General features: G+C 63.1%; 2 protein-coding genes across 2 annotated transcripts in view; one reads left to right on the forward strand and one right to left on the reverse strand.

Annotated features, from left to right (window-relative positions):
• Nucleotides 1-595: 595 nt before the first annotated feature.
• CRYBA1 (crystallin beta A1) lies at nt 596-4,444 on the reverse strand (the record flags this gene model as incomplete). Its single annotated transcript, XM_084273094.1, has 6 exons — nt 596-743; nt 864-1,006; nt 1,518-1,659; nt 3,114-3,232; nt 3,482-3,601; nt 4,202-4,444. 6 exons carry the CDS (start codon nt 4,442-4,444, stop codon nt 596-598), a joined length of 915 nt encoding a protein of 304 aa, XP_084129220.1.
• A 5,069-nt stretch (nt 4,445-9,513) lies between these two features.
• Nucleotides 9,514-18,200, forward strand: part of MYO18A (myosin XVIIIA) — a gene marked incomplete at its 5' end in the record, with an annotated part of 38,276 nt that continues 29,589 nt past the window's right edge. The window contains 2 exons of the mRNA XM_084273208.1: nt 9,514-9,550; nt 14,471-15,566. Of these exons, the coding sequence (XP_084129334.1) occupies nt 14,553-15,566 (1,014 nt within the window). The remainder of the gene's footprint in view (nt 9,551-14,470; nt 15,567-18,200) is intronic.

The following is an 18,200-nucleotide window of genomic DNA, read 5'->3' on the forward strand; positions in this document are numbered from 1 at the left end:
TGGCCCCAGCGCCTTGGGCAGCATTGGCCACAGAGCCTGGAGCAGCATTGGCCCCAGAGCCTTGGGCGGCGCTGGCCCCCGAGCCTGGAGCAGCACTGGCCACAGAGCCTTGGGCAGCGCTGGCCCCAGAGCCTGGAGCAGCATGGTGTGGGTGGCTCTGTACATGGCTCCCCAGACGTGGTGCCCCTTATGTTGGCCGGGAGGAAAGGAAGCCGTGTGGCTGCAGAGCTGCAGCGACCGAGGGCTTGCCTGCTGTGTTGGTGTGTGCATGGCAGTTGGGGCACTGCCTTGGTATGACCCCAGCGGGCTTTAGTGCTGCTTAAACTGGGCATGGAAGAGTGGTACTGGGGGATCCCTGGTACTGGGCTGGGTGACTCCAATCCCACACACACATGACAGCAAACACTCATCGAGCTGTTTATCTTTTCAGTCACATTTATTGGCAATTGTGGCGGTTGGTACCGTTCAGGAGTGTTGTTCCATAAAGCAGTTGCAGTACAAGAAGGGGTGGTTATTTTGGGAGGGGAGTATTAGCACCAAGAGGGAGCTGGTGAGCTTTAGAGACCTTTGCAGAGATGTACTGGGAAGTGGGGAGCTACTGCTGGACACGCCTGATGGATTGGATCTGGGAGGTCTGGGCGTGCGAACCCCACTCTCTCCAGTGCTTGTAGTCTCCTCCGTGGTGGTCGGACTCCAGGACATACTGGTAGCCACGGTATCCGGGATACTGGTAGCAAACCCAGCTGGAAGAAAAAGAGTCAGGAAAGATGTAAGCCAAGGGGATTACAAAGCGTCCCCCCTCTGGCTCTGGAAGCACAGTGATGGCAGCGGTCTGTCCCTGCTGCCTGTGGCCTGTCACTTACGCTCCGCACTGGATCTTCATGGAGCCCACTTCATTGTTGGCCCAGCCCATGGCCTGCAGTGAGGGGTAGTCATCTCCAATCTCCCACTGGCGCCCGATGAAGTTGTCTTTCTCAAAGACAGTGATCTTGGATTCCTTGTGATTCTGGGGGGCAAAAGCATGGGGTGAGGGGGAGGAGGTGGAGGTGGAGGTGCTCTGCCAGGTGTGGATTGAAAGGGGGGGAAACATCCAACCTTCCCTGTGGCAGCTCCTGGGGGTTGAGTATACAGCAGGAGGGAGGGAGGGAATGGGGTGTTTAACCCCCTGGGGCTGGATTTTCCAAAGACTAGATCTGTGAGGGTGTTCAGGATGGGGCAGGGGGTGGCCGGGGGTGGGGCGTCAGTGATGGCAGTGCCACAGCTACTGTCTCTGGCTGGCTCTCCCCAAGCTCTGGCCACGTACAGCTGACCCAGAAGTTTCTTTAACAGCTTTAGAAAACAGGACAACCGCAACAAATCCTGCTGGGCACGTGGAGGAAAGCCAAGCCTGCCTCAAGGAGCTTCTGCCATGGCTGTGCTTGCCTTTCCTAACCTCACGCCCTGGGGCTGCTGCTATTGCCTGGGACATTTTAACGCCATCAGAGACGTGGGAATTCCATCCGAGCCGGGACACTCACAGCGGAGCAGACGGGGCGGAAGGACATCAGGCGCTCGATGTGGTAGGCGTTGCTGCCGCTCCAGGCGTCCCAGCGCGGGTACTCTCCCCTCTCCAGGATGAACTGCTGTCCGCAGAAGCCAGTGTGCTCATAACCGACCCAGCTGCAAAAACAGAGCCAGGGCTGCCAGGGCTTCCTGCAGCAGCCTTGGGCCTCCTGCTCAGGGCTGGCACCGGGGCACAGATGCAATTGGGAGGAGGAGGAGGATGGGGTCTGGCCTCTGCCCACAAATCCGGGAGGAGAGGAAGCAGTGCCAGGTTTGTAACTGTGGTGCTGGGTGGGGGCTGCTGCATGGTCATGCTGGGTGATGGGGTCTCTCCCTTGAGGCGCCCAGCCTCCGAGCTTGGCTCACTCTCCCCCTAATGCTCTGTGGTTATTTCCACCCATTGGCATTGCATCAGGGTGCCACAGGACACCCACCGCTGCCCTCTTCTCCCAAAGGTCTCATTTCTTACTTTATTCCCAATTACAACCTGGCACGGCCAGAAAGACCTGAGTTCCTACTGCCTAATCCAGGCAGATCCCGACAGGCTGTGGGCAGGGCCAGGAGCTGTTGCTTTTCCCCTTTTTGTGTCCCCTTCCTCACAGAAAACAAACCTGGAGAGGTGAGAGGGATGTATTTTGCAAGCCCAGATGCTGCCCACACAAGACCCCCCAGGGTGGAGACCTCTCCTGGGTATGTCCTGGGGACAGGACATCCGCAGGGAGCAGAGCAGGGAGGTGGGGGATGGAAGGAGGATGGCACAGGCTGTGCACCCTACCAACCCCCAGCATATGGGGTATGTGGGGTGCTGAGGGGCACACTCAACCGAGGGGTGGAGGGGCACGTCAAGGGCCTACTGATCCCCTGTCCCACAGGCTGTGCAAGATGAACAGCCTGATTGGGAACACGTCAGCTGGAGCGGTGAGCTGATTACGGCGCGAGCACGCCTGCCGCTGTAATCCCATTAGCATTACACATCCTAAATATAGCAGCACAAATCTACCCCGCCTGCTCCCCCGGCCCCAGCGGGATGCTCGCCGTGGGGACCGCTCCTTACACACAGCGTCTCGTGGCAGCTCGGGAGACGAGTCTCGCCTGCGCCAGGGAAGATTCTCTTTGTGCAGGGAGAAGCCCAGCTCTGCTCCCTACCCCTGGCAGCAACTGGGACAAGCCCAATGCAGGCTGCTGGAAGGCTGCTCTGACCCCGGGACAGCACGGTGCAGAGCAGGGCTGGGCCCTGGGGCAAGAAAAGTTGTTCTTAGACACGGTGCAGTCACCTTCACTAGATCCATGTGCAGCATCCCTGCGGGGCACCAGGGAGCTCCAAACCCAGCTGCTCACAGAATGCAGGAGGCGGTTTTGGATGACGCCGAAGGCGTTGCCGCTGGTCTCTGGCCCTGTGTCAGTGCTGCCCAGGGCTGGCTGTGCTACCCTGACAGGGTGGGATCCCCTGTGTCTGGCTAGCCCCGGCTGTGGTGCTTGGCTCCAGCTACATGGAGCTCTGCACTCGGGCACCCCTCGCCCTGCCGACCCTCCTGGGGAAGCATCCGCGCCGCTGGCCGCCAGGTACTCACGCGCCACACTCCACCTTCAGGGAGCGGATGTTGTCGAAGCCGCACTCCATGATGTTTGGGCAGGCTGAAGTGAACTCCATCCTCTTGCCCTGGAAGTTTTCTTGGTCGTACACGGTGATCTGGAACAGAGAGCGAGCTGCCGAGTTGGGAACTGCCTGGCAGTGGCCCCGGGCGATTCAGCGCCTCTTCGAGACGGAGGGTCATGCTCCATCCGGGAAGAGCTGGCGGAGGCTGCACCGGGCACCCCTTTGGGCTGGGACACAGCCCCACACCCCTCTGCACATCCCTGCACTGCTGGCCCCGCGGCGCCCTGCCTTGGTGTCGGGGGAGATGCACGCCGGTGGCCCCCGCTCCGCTCTCCTGCTCACCCCTGCGGAGATCAGTTCCCGGGGCAGCGGTGCCGTCCGGAGAGAGGAGCGGAGCCGTTCTGGGACGGGCGGGTGGCAGGGCTGTGGTTGGCGGTTCTCCCGGCCTCTGCTCCGAACGCTCTAGGGCAAAGAGGATTAACGGGGGAAAGGGCGAGGGGGACCTCCCCGGGGGGCTGCGGCTGATGCTCTCCTCTCCCACGACAGCTCCACGCTTTGGGGGGAGGGGGTTGAGGAGGTGCATCCTCTCTTTGCACGTGCTTCTCCTCTCCCTCTCTGCTCCCTCCTCAATCTGTGTCCCCAAAGCTGTTACTAGACCCCTCGGAGCTGCTCCCCTCTTTGCTCCGCCGTGCCCACCACCCCTTTTGCAGCCCCCATGCTTGCCACGCCTGCCCTGCCATCACCAACGGGGAGGGCAAATAACAGCGTGTGGCTTTTGGGGACTGCTGGCCCTGCCTGGCACAAGCACAACTGGTTAGAGCAGGGCACGGCTGGGCCACGGCGCTGCAAAGAGCCTTACGAAAAACACCCAGGGAGGGGGCTGAGCAGGCAGAAGGTGCTCTGAATGTGGGCAGAGGCCAGGGGTGCCTTGCTTCCTGTGCTCCCCCCACCTTACTGCCCGCTGTGCAGCTTTTCTGGCCCCACAGGACTGGCTTTGCCCCTCTCCCCATTCCCCCACCTGCACACAAGGAAAGGCAAGAGACAGGGGGTGAGAGGACATACCTTCCACGGGCCCATGGGGACAGGCAGAGGGTTTGTCTGAGCCATCTTTGCTGCTGGAACGGTGTCTGGAGAAGGAAGGAAAAGCCGTTTGTGCTGCAGTGTGCCCCTGCGCATCCCCACTGCCTGCTCAGGGGGGGTAGGGGCCAACTCTGTGCCTGCTGCCCTCTCCGCCAGTTCGAAGGCGGCTGCCTGGCTGCTGGGGACAAGCCACTCCAGTTGCAGCAAGATTCCCTCGCTAGCCATAGGATGGGCTGGGGGCACAGTGGGGGTCTCCTTTCTCACTGCTGTGGTGCCCCTTCCCTGCTCCTGGCCATGGCATGGAGCCTGCGTGCCCATTGAGGCTCAGTGCCCAGCTCCCCCTTCCATTTCCCTAGGGGAAATGAGGCGGTGTGGGGAGCTGTGGCGGGGGACATGGGCTTGCCCCATGCCTGGCATTGTCCAACAGCCCCACCTGCTCCCTTCTCTCTGCCCCAGCACCCCGGCTATGCCTTCCTTGAGAGGTGCAGTGGCCTGCCACGGCGAACCCCAGCTAAGGGTGGGAGATGCCAAGCGATGTGCCGTGCCAGGAACCAGGGCCGGATGGGTACCAGGAGTGCGGTGCCCCATGGTAGAAGAGTTCTCAGCCACCCCAGCTGCCAGCAGGGACGTGTGAGTCTGTCTTTTGCCACAAGAAATGGCGATGGTCCCTCTGGGTGTCTTTGGCCACCAGGCAGGAGGAAGGGTGTCTGCCCAGCCAGCAGCGGGGACAAGCAGAGGGGCGAGGTGGGAGAGGTACGAATCGGTCCCCGGACTCACCTAGCTCAGACGGTTACTCCTGCTTCACCCATGTAATGTTTGCCTACTTCAGCGGCTCGGCTTTTATAGGGTGCTGCTGGCTGGGAGCCGGTGCCAGCGTTTGCAGAGCCGTCAGCACAATGCTTGCTCTGGCATTGTCCCGCTGATCCCCGGAGATTTCAGCTGCTCATCCCCATGGTCTGAGCCACATTCTTAGGAAAAAAGAAAAAAAAAAAAAAAGATAATAAAAAAAGAAAAATAATCAGGGCAGCTGTTTGCACAGATAATCTTGGGCACTAATGACTCAACAGTTTGACCATGCTGGCATTTTCCAGGGGCAATGCACCGCGCTGTCACAGGGCAAGCGCGGCTGTGGCGGGGATGGTGCGGTAATGTCTCGGTGGGACCCCACAGGTGGTGGGCTGTGCTGGCTGCTTGCTGTGACACCTCACCGTGACACCTTGCTGTGACACCTTGCTCTGCCAGCCGATGTCGCCCTGCTGGTGTGGACACCTTCCTCCTGCAGCAGCTCTGCAGTGGGAAAGGGCAGCTGTGGGGCACCAGGAGCAGCTGTGGGGCCTCTGGGGCACCAGGGTCTGGCAGCCGCGGTCCCATGGCCACACAGAGCCCCCAGTGTTTGCTCCCTGGCTGCCCTGCCACTGCCCTGGCCCTGTGCCCGGAGGGAGCCGCCATGGGCCTAGGAGGCCTCAGGCCTCACGTAACCCCAGCAACTAGGTCTGGCTGCCCCTTCCCCAGGACTGGGCACCCACGGGGCCCAGAGCAGGCCACAGGCCTCGGGGGGCCACCATGGCGGGCATAGGCCTGGGTCCTCGGGGGTCACGAGGCGAGTGTGGCGGCGCAGGCTGCTGCCTCAGCGCATGGCTGCCGGCACAATGCGCCGCCTGCGTCTGACTGCCCCTTTTGTCTCCCCACCGGGCAGCCGGCACAAAACAAAGCGCCCCGTCAGCGCTGCCTGCGGCACGGCCTGGCGACCGGCCCAGGGGACCCAGGCGGGGCCCGTGCTGCGGGGATGGCACCTGCCCAGCTCGAGGGGGCCAGGTCCTGCTGCCAGGGCTCCATCGTGGTGGGGGGGAAGCTGGGGCTTGGGGCAGGAGGGTCTGTCCCCCTTGCCGACTCCTGCTGTACACGTGCACCTGCGGGGAAGTGGGGATGGGGACGGGGTGGGTGAAGTGGGGGGCGATGGCTGCGAATCAGGGCTGCACCACTGAGGCCTGACACCAGCTCCCTGCTGGCTGTACTGTAGCCTCCTGCCAAATGCAGGGTCAGGGGATGGGAGGAGCAGGGCCACCAGCCCTCCGCAGGGCTACCAAAACGCAGGACAGTGGCGGGCACCCTCCTTGTGCACCCTGCCATGTGCACCCCCCAGCTAGCCATGCCCTGGATGCAAGGGGGAAGACCATGCTGGACCTTGTCCCCTGGCTCCCCCCCAGCCCCTCGTGCGTGCCCTGGCCATGGCTTTGGCTGCCCCTGTGGTGTGGAGGCTTTGCCAGGAGCCTGGTGCCACTAGAGGGAGAGCTCACCCTGAGCAGGCCGCGCTGCAGCTGGCGCATGCGGGTGTACGGCATGTACAGAGGTGGGTGGTACTGCACACCCCTCTGCACCCCACACGGGCACCCCACTGTCCTTGCAAAGGGAAAGTGCTGGCTGAGGGTGCTGATGGTCCCTGGAGCCGTCAGCAAGCCCAGGCCAGGAGCAAGATGGTGGGGGGGAACCCCTCCCCTCCACACCTTGCGTCGGGCATGGACAGGGACAGGTCACCCTTCGGCAGGGAGCAGGGCCCCTGGGCATGTCTTGAGGGGCAGCAGGGTCCCCAGCCGCTCTCCTTGCTAACACCAAGTACTGCTGGTGGCATGTGCTCCCCCTCCCTCGCCCCCGCCCCCCCCCACCTCCCCCCCCCTCCCCGAGGAGATGGGGGGGCAGCAGCAAGTGCCTGAGGAGTCACCACTGTGATGTTGCTGGTGGGTCCACAGGTTGTCTGGAACAACTGGTTTTTCTAGATCCCAGAGACTATAAAAAAGCAGTGACCTATTTAGGAAACCCCGTGGCGCTGTGAAACAGATGCTTCCCCTCCCAGCCCAGCTCAGGGCCCTCCCTGCTCTGGCCAGCCGTCTGCATCTGCTGGGGGCACTGACACACAGCTTGTCCTGCGTCTCCCTGGAAAGCTGTGGGCAACACGGAGACTCCCCTTGGACATGGGGTTTGCTGGTGCCTGCGCAACCCCTACACAGCTGTGTGCTGGGGACAACTGCTCGGGGCAGCCCAGCCCCTGGAGAGGGGCTGGAGAGGTCAGTCGGGATCTTGGCAAGCATGAGCACCTGACCACCTTGCTGGCAAGCACAGGAAGATGGCAGGAGCCTGGTTCTGCTGGGTGGCTGCTGGTGGCAGGGGGAATGCTGTGTGAGCCACAGGGGATTGCGTGCTGTCCCATGGCGTGGCGGTTCCAACCGGCGTCAGCCCTGCAGCCGCCTGCCCGATACGATAAGGAAGCAGGAGCTGCCGCAGGCTGTAACCAGCTGTTCACCTGCCTGCACCGGGGAGGGGAGGGCAGGGCAGGGTACGCTCACACCATGTGTCCTCTTGCCACCGCAGCCGGATAACCCTCCTGGCAGCTGAGCTGGGGCTCTGCCTCCCTTACAGCTCACCCGTCCCCGTCACTGCTCTCTGGACTGTGGCTCCCCGCGTTGGGCACCACGTGCCTGGGACAAAGGAAAATGTGACAAAAGCCGGCGGCTGCACTCACTGCCACTGTCCTCTGCTGCTGCAGGGGCTGCATCTCCTGCACTGCTGGGTCTCTCAGAGCTCTTACTCGTGTGTGCTGCTCTGCTGCAGCAGCAGGGCTTGTGTCCTGAGCCCATGTCATGGGCTGGAAATCACTCCCAGGCTTAACACTGCAAGGGACCCAAGGCTTGTGACACCCAGGCGAGTGTGTCCTGAGCATGTCCAGTGTGATTCCCAGTGCTGCAGAGATGCTCCATGCTGAGGGCCCTTTCCCCCATGCCTGGCAAGGCTCAAGCTGCTGGCTAGTGCACAGCCTGGCACTGCGCTGCAGTACTGCACTGCAGCAAGGCTGACCCCAGGGAAGGCCTGAGCCCCCCTCACCCCATCATGCTCAAAGCTCAGCTGCACGAGAGCTCGTCCCAACAGCCTCAGGCGGGTGGCAGGATTCTGGGCTGAGAGCGTGGGGCACCTTGGGGGTGCCGTGAGAGGTGGCAGGGATAGTGCTGAGGGCAGAACCATATCCAGGTAGGTCTCTCTGCCCATCCTGAGCGTTCGGAGATGATACACTCCCAGAAAAGTGCTTTGGGAGAGCCTGTGAATGCCAGTGTACAGGGTCCACATTCCCCCAGCCCCACTGAAGCTTCCCAGGGCTGCCGGGCCACCCGGATCCCACAAAGGGCCCACATCCAATGGGGGCTTGTCCTGAAATTAGCTGTCCCAGGGCAGCTGCTTCTGGCCTTCAAGCTGTGTGCAGCCAGGGTGGGAGCCACAAGATTTTGGCTCTATCTGACTGACCCTGGTGCAACATCCCAGAGCCGGGCATGAGTAGAAGGGGTGTAATGAAGGCTTTGCAGCCCTCTCGCTGCTGGGCTTGCTGGGAGATGCTGTCTTCTGGACATGGTAGCCAGGAACCATCCTGAACAGTCTGGTTCCATCAGGCTGACAGCCCTCCCTGGGGACAGGAGGTGAGGGGAGAAGCACAACAATTCCACCAGCGGTTCTGCTGCATCCTGTATTCCCAGGCATGGTGGATGCTGCTGGTGGGGACCCACCACCCTGCTCCCAGCATCCCGTGCCGGATCAGGTGCAGCTCCTCATCAGACCCCTCAAAAAGGGGAACCCCAGGAACACGTGTGTGTGTGTGTGTGCGCTGCTGGTGGTGTGACACACGTGGCACCAGTGTGCATACATGTACACGCGTGTTGCATGGCAGGCTGAGGATTGATGTGTGTGTGCAGGGGTGCACCAGAGGCACTGCATGTGCTTATTCTGGGGGGGGGGGGGGGGGGTGGTGTGCACCCCGTGTTACTGTGTGCTTATCGAGGGTGGGTACACCCACCGTGCACCCACTGTGCCGAAGTGGGTGTGCCATGTGTTTTTGGGGGTGGGGCCATAGGTTTTTGGGGGGAAGGTTGGGGGGGTTGAGCCCCCCACTCGAACAGCTGGTGCGTGTGTCGCAGGGTGTGTGTGTGTGTGTGTGCACTGGGGGGGTGTCACGGCAGTGGGTGCACACACGGGGAGCGGGGGGTGGGGGCTGGGAGGGGAGCACCTCGTTACCGGGGCGGGGAGCGGGATGCTCCTGAGCCGACCCCTCATGTCCCGGTACGGTTCGGCAGGGCCGTACCACGCCTTACCGAGCTGTCCCCACCCGTTCCGTTCCCGTATCGAACCGGGGCCGCGCCCGGTGCCCCGGGGGCGGCGCGCGCAGAGCCGGCAGTGCCCGCCCCGGTACGGAGCCGCCCCGCTCCGCCCCGCTCCGCCCCGCGCCGAGCCGCCGGGGCCCGGCACCACCACAACCACCGCCGCCACCAACACCGGGCCCCGCAGCGCCCTTGGGTGAGTAACCGGTACCGGGGTGGGGGGGGGGACGCGCTGCGGGGCGGGGCAGCATCACCCCCCACACTCCCCCTTCTTCCTCCTCTTCCTCCTCCTCCTCCTCGGCCGGGCCGTGTCTGTGTCCCCCCCCCCACCCCCCGCCGCGTTGCACACCCGGGGGGTGTGTGTGCGGGTGTGTGCGGGTGTGTGTGCGGGTGTGTGTGTCCCCCCCCGCAGTGTTCGTGCGGGGGGTGTGTATGCGGGGGGGGCCCTGCTCTCCTGCAGCTTGTGCATCCCCCGGTGCTCTGGCAGCGGGTTGCGGTGCCCATTGTGTCACCTTGGTCGTGTGTGTCCCCCGCCCTGGCCTCCCCCCGCGTTGTGCTGCGGGGGGTGTGTTTGTGCGTGCTCATCCCTCCCCTCCCTTCCCCGCCCCCCCCCCTTTTTTGCAGCAGCACCTGTGTGTTTACCACTGCTGCTGGAGGGGTGGGTGGGCACCCCGTGGGGTGCTGCAGGGGTGGCTGTGCCCCCTTGGGTGGGTACGCACCCTCTGCGGGAGGGTGGACAGTGGGCTGTCCATGCAGAGTGCCCGATGTTGGGTACCCCAGCGCCCGCAGCGGGGCTCCTCAGGGCTGGCCTTGCTTCCAGGGAGAAGCCGCTGGCCTGGGCCTTTCCTGCACCGCTGGGTAATTGCATCCAAAGCCATTAGCCCGTTAACGGGCGTCACCAGCGGGGCCAGCGGCCGTGGGGCGCCCGGGTCCCTTTTTGGGGTGACGCAAGGGAGGTTGGGTGGCCGTGCAGCAGAGCAGGGGGGCTCGCAGGGCCTGTGGCTGCCACGGCGCCTGCTTGCATGTTAATTTGCCCGGGGAGGGATATATAGAGTGGCGGGTGAGGGCTGGGACGCGCGTCCAGAAATAGTGTGGTTTCCAGCCGGCCAGGGAGATGCAAATGGTCTGGTCAGCGAGTGCTGGAGCCAAACTTAGGGCAATTATGGAAAAGTGTGGGCCTACAGCAGGCGTGCAAGGCCACACGCCAATGTTCCTGCTCCCCAGGCTGGCCCTGGCACCTTGGCACCAGGAGACCCCTTCCAGGCAGGTCCCACTGCCCTGACACCATTGGGAGCCGAGTGTTCCCGCAGCGCCTGTGCTGGCCCTGAACTTTGCCCGCTGACGAGCCGCGTCTCAGCCCTTCGCCTTTGCTGTGGGCTGGGCCATGGGTGGGGGTCAGGCTGCATATTTGGGTCAGAAACAGGCAGCAGGGCAGGGTGAGGAAGTCTCTGCCCGATAGCAGCGGGGCCGTGACCCGCCTGTCATCCCCCTGCCTGGTCGCTAAATCATCTCCTGCTTTCCCTCCCCACCACCAGGCCCTGGCCACCATCGCCACCCTGCCACCTCTGTGTTGCAAGGGCTCAGGCTGTTTTATCACCTGGCTTTGGGGCGAGGCCGATGCCTGCACCCCACGCACACACCCTGTGCACCCTCCTCACTTCCGCTGCCAGCTCGGGGTGACACTGCAGAGCCAGGCTGGGACCCCATTGCAGCTGGACATGGGGTTCCCTCAAGCAGGAGGACCCGAACTCCTGCTTTGGCGACAGCCTGGCGGCACATCCCAGCTGTGACTCGGGTAAATCCGGGATTGTTTTCCTCCTGACGCATCCCGGCATTGACCGTAAGGGCAGGCAGTGCAGAGTGATTTGGAAACCCCCTAAATTTCCTTGTTCCGTGGAAAACTTGTGTCCGGCAAGGAGATGAGGAGCCACCACACAGGTCACGGCCTCCTTTGCCCTGCGTGCGAGCTGGGCTGGCTGCTCAGCACTGCTGCTGGGACTGCCCACTCTCTGGCACGGCATCGTCCCTGCCCAACCAGGGCGTGGGGTGCCCCGACCTGGTGTACCCAAGGAGGCGGCAGCGACCAGCTCCCACGCCGATGTGGTGGGCCAGCGTGGCCACTGCAGCCCAGCATCATCGCGGTGGGGAGCAGACTGAGGAGGGCAGGCAACCGGGAAACTTGCACTGCAGGTCCCTGCGCGGGGAGCGTGTCGGACGAGATTGCGTCTCCGGCGAGGGAAGGAGTGGCCCAGAGTTTCAGTGAACGCCTTCCGCCCTGCCTGAAACTCCCCGGCACCCTGGCAGGGTCATGGGGGTTCATGACTATGGGGGGGGGGGGGGGAACGAGGGGAAAGTTGCATCCCCCTCATTCTTTGTGGGGCTCAGGAAGGGGGTTTTGGGTTTGGGACCCTTGAGTTGGCACCTTTCTGCCACCGTGCCCTTCCAGGGTTACATCCTCAGTCCCCTGCCAGCCTGTTTGTCACAGCAGCGTCCTTGCGTGCAATCCCCCGGCATAGCTGGCGCCCGCAGGCTCTCTCCCTCCCCTGTCATGGCTCATACATGCTGCTGCCCCGAACACGCCTGGTGATGGGTAATCCCAGAGCGAGCCCGGGCCGAGCCAGGCAAAGGCGCGTTGGGTCTGATTCAGGAGCGAGGAGACGCTCGGCGGCAGCCTCTTGCTCGCGGCATCAGGCTGCACCCATCCGGCGTCCCCGGTGCGTGCAAGCTGCTTGTGGGAGCCTTCTCAAGGGAGTCAGGAGCAAACCACAACGGGATCCCATGTGGGTCAGGGGTGCCGTTGGAGCAGGGACACCGGGGTCTTCTCCCAGCACACACGAAGCTCTTGTCCCCCCTTCCTGGCTCCTGCCAGCACTGGGATGCACGTGGCCGGGCTGCTGCCTGCCGGTGCAGCCTGATTAGTGATGCAGATGGTAACGCTTGTTCCCCCTTTTTGTTGAGCGTACAAAGGCTGGGAGGGAGCGTGTGTGCGGGGAGAGGAACCACCGAGGACAAAGAGCGCGCTGGCTGCCCACCTCCCAGCGCCTTGGCCCCATCCAGCCCCTGCCTTGGAGTGGCTCTGCTCCCAAGAGTTCCTACCCCTGGACCAGGGAAGGGGTCCTGGCAGCCCCCTACCTGCCTCGGGGTGAGTGTGGGGTGGTCCGGGGGTGGGGGGTGCAACTCTCTCCACATCCCCCTGGCAGCACCGCTTTGGGGATGCTGCTGGGGGGTACCGGCGGCACATGTTGTGGTGGGGGACGGGCACAGGTGGTTCCCTCCCTGCCATTGTCTGTGCTGAGGCCCCGGCACCATGGCGGAGGAGCCAGCAGAGAGTGGCTCCCGCGGCAGCGCAGCTGTGGGGCCCTTTGCTGCGGGTCGGGACAGAGCTGCTCCAGTCCCAGGCTCAGGTCACTGGGTCACCCTGAAGGCATTACTGGGAGAGGAGAGAGGAGCGGGCTTGCTGTCACGCACTCTGGGTTCCTGTCCAGCCCAGGTCCTGGCTGCGGGTGTAGGCAAAGCCCAGGGTGCTGCAGGTGAAGATGGAGAAGGAGGAGCCCTGGGGCTCAGCTGTGTGGACAGAGCCTCTGCTGCCCCTTTGGCCATGGGTGGGGACTTGGAGCTGGGAAACCCAGCCTCCAGACCTTACCCCTCCAGCTGCTTCCCCCCATGTTGGCTCGGCTCTATCGTGCACCCTGAGCCCTGCCCTTGCCTGCAGCCAGGCCTCTCTCAAGCACCTGAGAGCTACCAGGATTTGGGCAGTCCCCTGCTGTCCCCTGAACCCGCGTGGCTTTGCCAAGGGGATGCTGGGTTCCCCATGTCCCACTGGGTGTGTTTGGGCCAGCGCAGACCATGTGTCTTCGCAAGGAGGTAGCGTGGGCAGCGGTGGCCATACAGCACTGATGCTGCGCTGGAGCCAAGGTGCAGTTGGGCACAGCACAGCATCCCTGCACCCCACGGTGCTCACAGAACCCACCATTGCCGGTGTTGCCAGCGCTGCCTATCCCCACGGGTCACCCAGACCTCACCCCTGCATCTGTCAGACAGCTCTGAAGCAGATGCTTTGAACGTGGGGAGTTTTCCTGCTGTCCTTTGTGTGGAGGTGAAGTTCCTGCGTGGCTTCCTGCCCTGTTATATATAGCTGTCAGCCCATCCCGTGCGGCGCTGCCAGCCGGCTGCTCTAGTTTGGAGTTGTTTATCCACAGCCTGAGCGCTCGATGGAGGTTGAGGGGGGCTGGTGGGCACCGGTTACCCCAAGGACAGACAGGTCCCATAGCAGCCCTGTGTGGGGTGAGGCTGTGGGTGCACCTGGGTGCTGGGTGTACGCAGGGTTTCCTACAAGGAAAGGGGCCGGGATTTCTGCCGGGCTGCGGTTCTGCTGCCAGCTGGATGTGTCGTCCCTCCCACAGCTCCGCACGGGACGCCTGAATGAAAGAGCGACTGTTCCTGGAGGTCACTGGCAGCGTCACGAGTTTCTGCGTCGCTCTGGCTAAAATTAGACACTTATCAGTGCTCAGGAGGGATGTGATTTTACAGGTTCCTGTTTATTAGAGCAGCCTGCACTCAGGGCTCTTTCCAGTTCCCTCCCTGGTGGGGATGCTGCCCGTGGCTGTCCCTCATGGCTTTGGGGCCGGGACGAGCAGCAGAAGGGCTTCTGTTTCTTCACCGAGGGGTTCTTGACCCGGCAGGCCGGATGCCTGTGGTGCTGCAGCCAGCAGGGATGGCTGGTTTTGCCTGGGGAGTGTCCACACTGGTGGTAACTGCTGAAAGCCGGGATGCCTTCCTCCCCTGGCCACCCATGCTTCTCCGAAACATCTCCAAGCTGCGGGAGATGCTGGGGCTCTTGCCCAAAATCATCCCAGGGCATGGGGATGTATGGGGTTTCCAGGCTGCTGGGATTCTTCCAGGACATCCCGGGGGGTGCAGGACCACCCTTTCTGTAGCCCTAGGGTTTGGTGCCTAGCAGGGGCCAGGGCATGGTGTGTGGGGCAGCCTCAGAACCTGGGTGGGTGGAGATGCTGGTCATGGCTTGGGGTGACCCTTGGGTGGAGTGAGGGGCGGCGGGGTGAGTGTTGGCAGTACCTCTGTCTGATGGCACCTTTGCCCATCTGTCCTTCTGCAGGCAGGCGGCCACGCAGTGACCAGCACCCCAACCCAGCACCCAGCCACAGGGACCACTGTGCCCTGAGCCCCCTTCCTCCACCATGTTCAACCTGATGAAGAAAGACAAAGAGAAGGATGGGGCCCGAAAGGAGAAGAAGGAAAAGAAGGAGAAGAAGGAGCGGATGTCAGCGGCTGAGCTCAAGAGCCTGGAGGAGATGAGCATGCGCCGGGGCTTCTTCAACCTCAACCGTGCCTCCAAACGGGACTCCAAGACCCGCCTGGAGATCTCCAACCCCATCCCCATCAAGGTGGCTAGTGGCTCTGACCTGCATCTCACAGACATCGACTCCGACAGCAACAGGGGCAGCGTCATCTTGGACTCGGGGCACCTGAGCACAGCCAGCTCCAGCGATGATCTCAAGGTGGACGACGGCAACTTCAAGGGCTCGGTGCTGCAGCGGGCGGCCAAGTTTGGCTCGTTGGCCAAGCAGAACTCCCAAATGATCGTCAAACGTTTCTCCTTCTCCCAGAAGAGCCGGGATGAGAGCACCTCAGAGACTTCCACCCCCTCTGAGCACTCGGCGGCCCCCTCCCCGCAGGTGGAGGTGCGCATGCTGGAGACCCAGCTTGCCAAGCAAGGGATTCCCCCGGGACACCCCTATCCTCCTTCCACCGCCTCCCTGCGTGCCAGGGTGCCAGAGCTTGTCAGCAAGAGGTTCCCTGCCGAGCTGCGGCTGCCTGCCTTGGTGCCCCCACAGTCCCCCACCCCACGGCAGCTGGAGCTGCAGCGGCGCAACACTGGCGATTTCGGCTTCTCCCTACGCCGCACCACCATGCTGGACCGGGCGCCTGACGGGCAGGTGTACCGCCGCGTCGTTCATTTTGCTGAACCTGGAGCTGGCACCAAAGATTTGGCATTGGGGTTGGTGCCAGGTGACCGGCTGGTGGAGATCAACGGGCGAAACGTGGAGAACAAATCCCGGGATGAGATCGTGGAGATGATCCGGCAGTCAGGGGAGACGGTGCAGCTGAAGGTGCAGCCTATCCTGGAGCTGAGCGAGCTGAGCCGCTGCTGGCTGCGGGGTGGCCAGGGGACACGCCACGCTGCCTGGGATGTGAGTAACGCTGTCCCCGCTGCTGGGCCGGTGCCCTGGGGTTTCTGCTGGTCCCCAGCGTCCTCGTGGCGGGTGTTTGGGTTGGCAGGGAGCGTGGGAACCAGCAGGGACTGGGGCTGCTCCGGCTGGGAGCGATGCACGGGGAGCGGGAGGCCGTGGCTGGGATGCAGTGATGATGCCAGCCCATGCCCAGGGTGGCAGAATGGCTGCTAGGGCAGGTTTTACATCAGGGCTTGTGAACCGGCTCCGGCGTGTTTTCACCCCCAAAATGCTCAGGGTGCTGTTGGGTTCTGTGTTCCTCCTGCTGGGGCGGGGCTTGGGAAGAACACCTGGGGAAAGTCTGTCCCTGTCCGGTCACCGGAGCAGCACAGGCTGGCAGGGAAAGGAGCTTTGCTCCTCGCTGCCTGGAAATCCTTAGCACTGCTTTGCAGGAGGGGTGCTGCCCGCCCCCCTGCTGCCCTCTGCAGCCTGCCCACCTTGGGGTCCCTCTCCAGGTACCAGGGCGGACAGCGTGGTGTGCTGGTGTATGGGAGCTGCCGACCCTGCGCAGCTCAGTGTGCGTGGCTGATGCTGTATAAATAGAAACTTAATGGCTGGGTGACCCACATCTCCGTGCGAGCCGCCGGGCTCTACTGACCCTGCCGCAGGCTGAGCAGCGTCCTGCCTGGACGGAGTCTTGGTGGGGGCCCCCAAATGCCAGGAGGTGGCAGAGGGTGCAGCAGCATGACGTCGGTTTAGCCTATAACCAGGCCTTGTTAGTGTGTTTTTCAGCCTTCCTTAGGGAGTAAAGGGTGCCTGTGCCTATGGAGCAGGTCACTGGTGCTCAGAGCCGTGCCGAGCGCACCGGGGCACTGGTCCTGTGGAGTGGTGTCCGGGTTGAAAGAACTGAGGGTTGCTGTGGTGCAGGGATGCCGTGGTGGTGTTTGTGGGGCTCTGTGTGTTCCCTGAGCAGGTGCTGGTGCTGCGGGATGGAGTCTGTGCCGAGCTGGAGTGCTGGTTTTCTGGCAGCTCTTCCCCAGAGCCCAGCAGGCATCACCAGACAATGCTGGCTGTGCTGCCAGGATAACCCCTGGCCGGATAACCCCATGGGCCAGGGTGCCAGTGTGGGAGCAGGTGCCTGTTCCGTGCCAGTGTGTGGGGGCTGGTGAGGCACTTGTGCCTGCCAAGAGCGTGGTGCTGTGGCTGAGAAGGGGGAAGAGGAGATGCTGGTGCCCTTGGGGCTGCAGGAAAGAGGCTGTGGTGTACAGCCCTGTGCCGGGACCTGGCACGGTTGGACGGTGTCAGCCAGAGGAAACCAGCCAGAGGCATGGTAGTGACTGTGCTTGTGGCATCCGTGGGTGCACGGACACCTCCCATTGCAGGATGCTGTGCTCATCCCGTGCGGTGCAGGGCTGTGCCGTGGCTTTGCTGGCACTGGGGAGCCGAGGCTGTTGTGCTTAGTACAGTTTGGGGGGGGGTCCTTCACCCATCGGAGCTGCGCAAGGTGCTGGTGCACAGGGAGGCCCGGCTCTCCCCCAGGCCCCGCTAAGCTCCCTGGAATGTTTCTGGTCCTAATTTAAATAAAAATGATCCTTTTTGAAACAGGAAATTATAGACATATTTTGGGCTGTTGCTCTGGAAGCCCCTCCCAGGCTGGAGTGGGATGGTGCCAGGCTCCCCGTGTACCATGGGGGATTTAACCTCCTCAGCTGGGGCCACCCTCGTCCCCACAGATCCACACCGTGCTCATCTCTGGGGGGTGCTCTCAGTGCTGTGGGGTGCACGGGGCGCTGGCCAGTGGCACAGCACAGTGGGGCATCGGGAGGCCAGGTGAAAGCTTCCCCTGCGCCCAGACATGCACAGGGCGGCCGGGCTGACTCAGCTCTGTGCTTGGGTTTATTTATTTATCGGCAAAATTCCTCTGGCAGGGCCTGGCCGGGCAGAAATATTCCAGAAACGCCTCCGACTGCTCCAGCGCTTTGACGGGACCGCAGGCATTTGGCGGCTGTGCTGGCAGACCCTGCGTGCTGGCCGTGGGTGCCCTGGTCCTCAGAGGTCACTGTGCCCCGTGCCACGGCGTGGCTGGGTGCCGGCTCTTGGCCATGCTCCGTATCGCACCAGGGGACTCTGTGGGGAGGCAGGAGGTGTGAGGTGGGGGCTGCGGGACTCCCATCGTGCCAGGGGTGCTTTCTCCTTTTGGGGAGATCCTTGGCTTGGCTATTCCCCTGCCCTCACCGTAGGATTGGTGCTGCTGGCACAACCCCAGCATGGGGGCTTGTGCCTGGCCGGCTGGTCTGCAGGGTCGGTGCATCTCTGGTGAGGTTCCTGGTGGAGAAACCAGAGGAATCTGCTGGCTGGGCAGAAACTGCGTGGCTGTAGGGCTGGGCTGGGGGTCCTGGTGGGGATGAGGTCCTGGTGGGGATGGGGTCCCAGTGGAGATGGGGTCCTGGTGGGGATGGGGTCTCAGTGGAGATGGTCTGTGTGAGCCAGGCTCCTCCCTGTGTGTGCTTGGGACCTCCCAGAAAGGCAGGACTGCGTTGCATCCCCTGCTCTGTGCTGGTTTGGCTTGCTGGAGTGGTATCCCCAAGCTCTGCGTGCCAGGGCTGGGCCAGTGCCCTCACCAAAGCCTCCTGCTGTTAAGGGGATGAGGCTAGG

This window comes from Gallinula chloropus, assembly GCF_964237585.1.
Source record: "Gallinula chloropus genome assembly, chromosome: 19".
NCBI lineage: Eukaryota > Metazoa > Chordata > Aves > Gruiformes > Rallidae > Gallinula > Gallinula chloropus.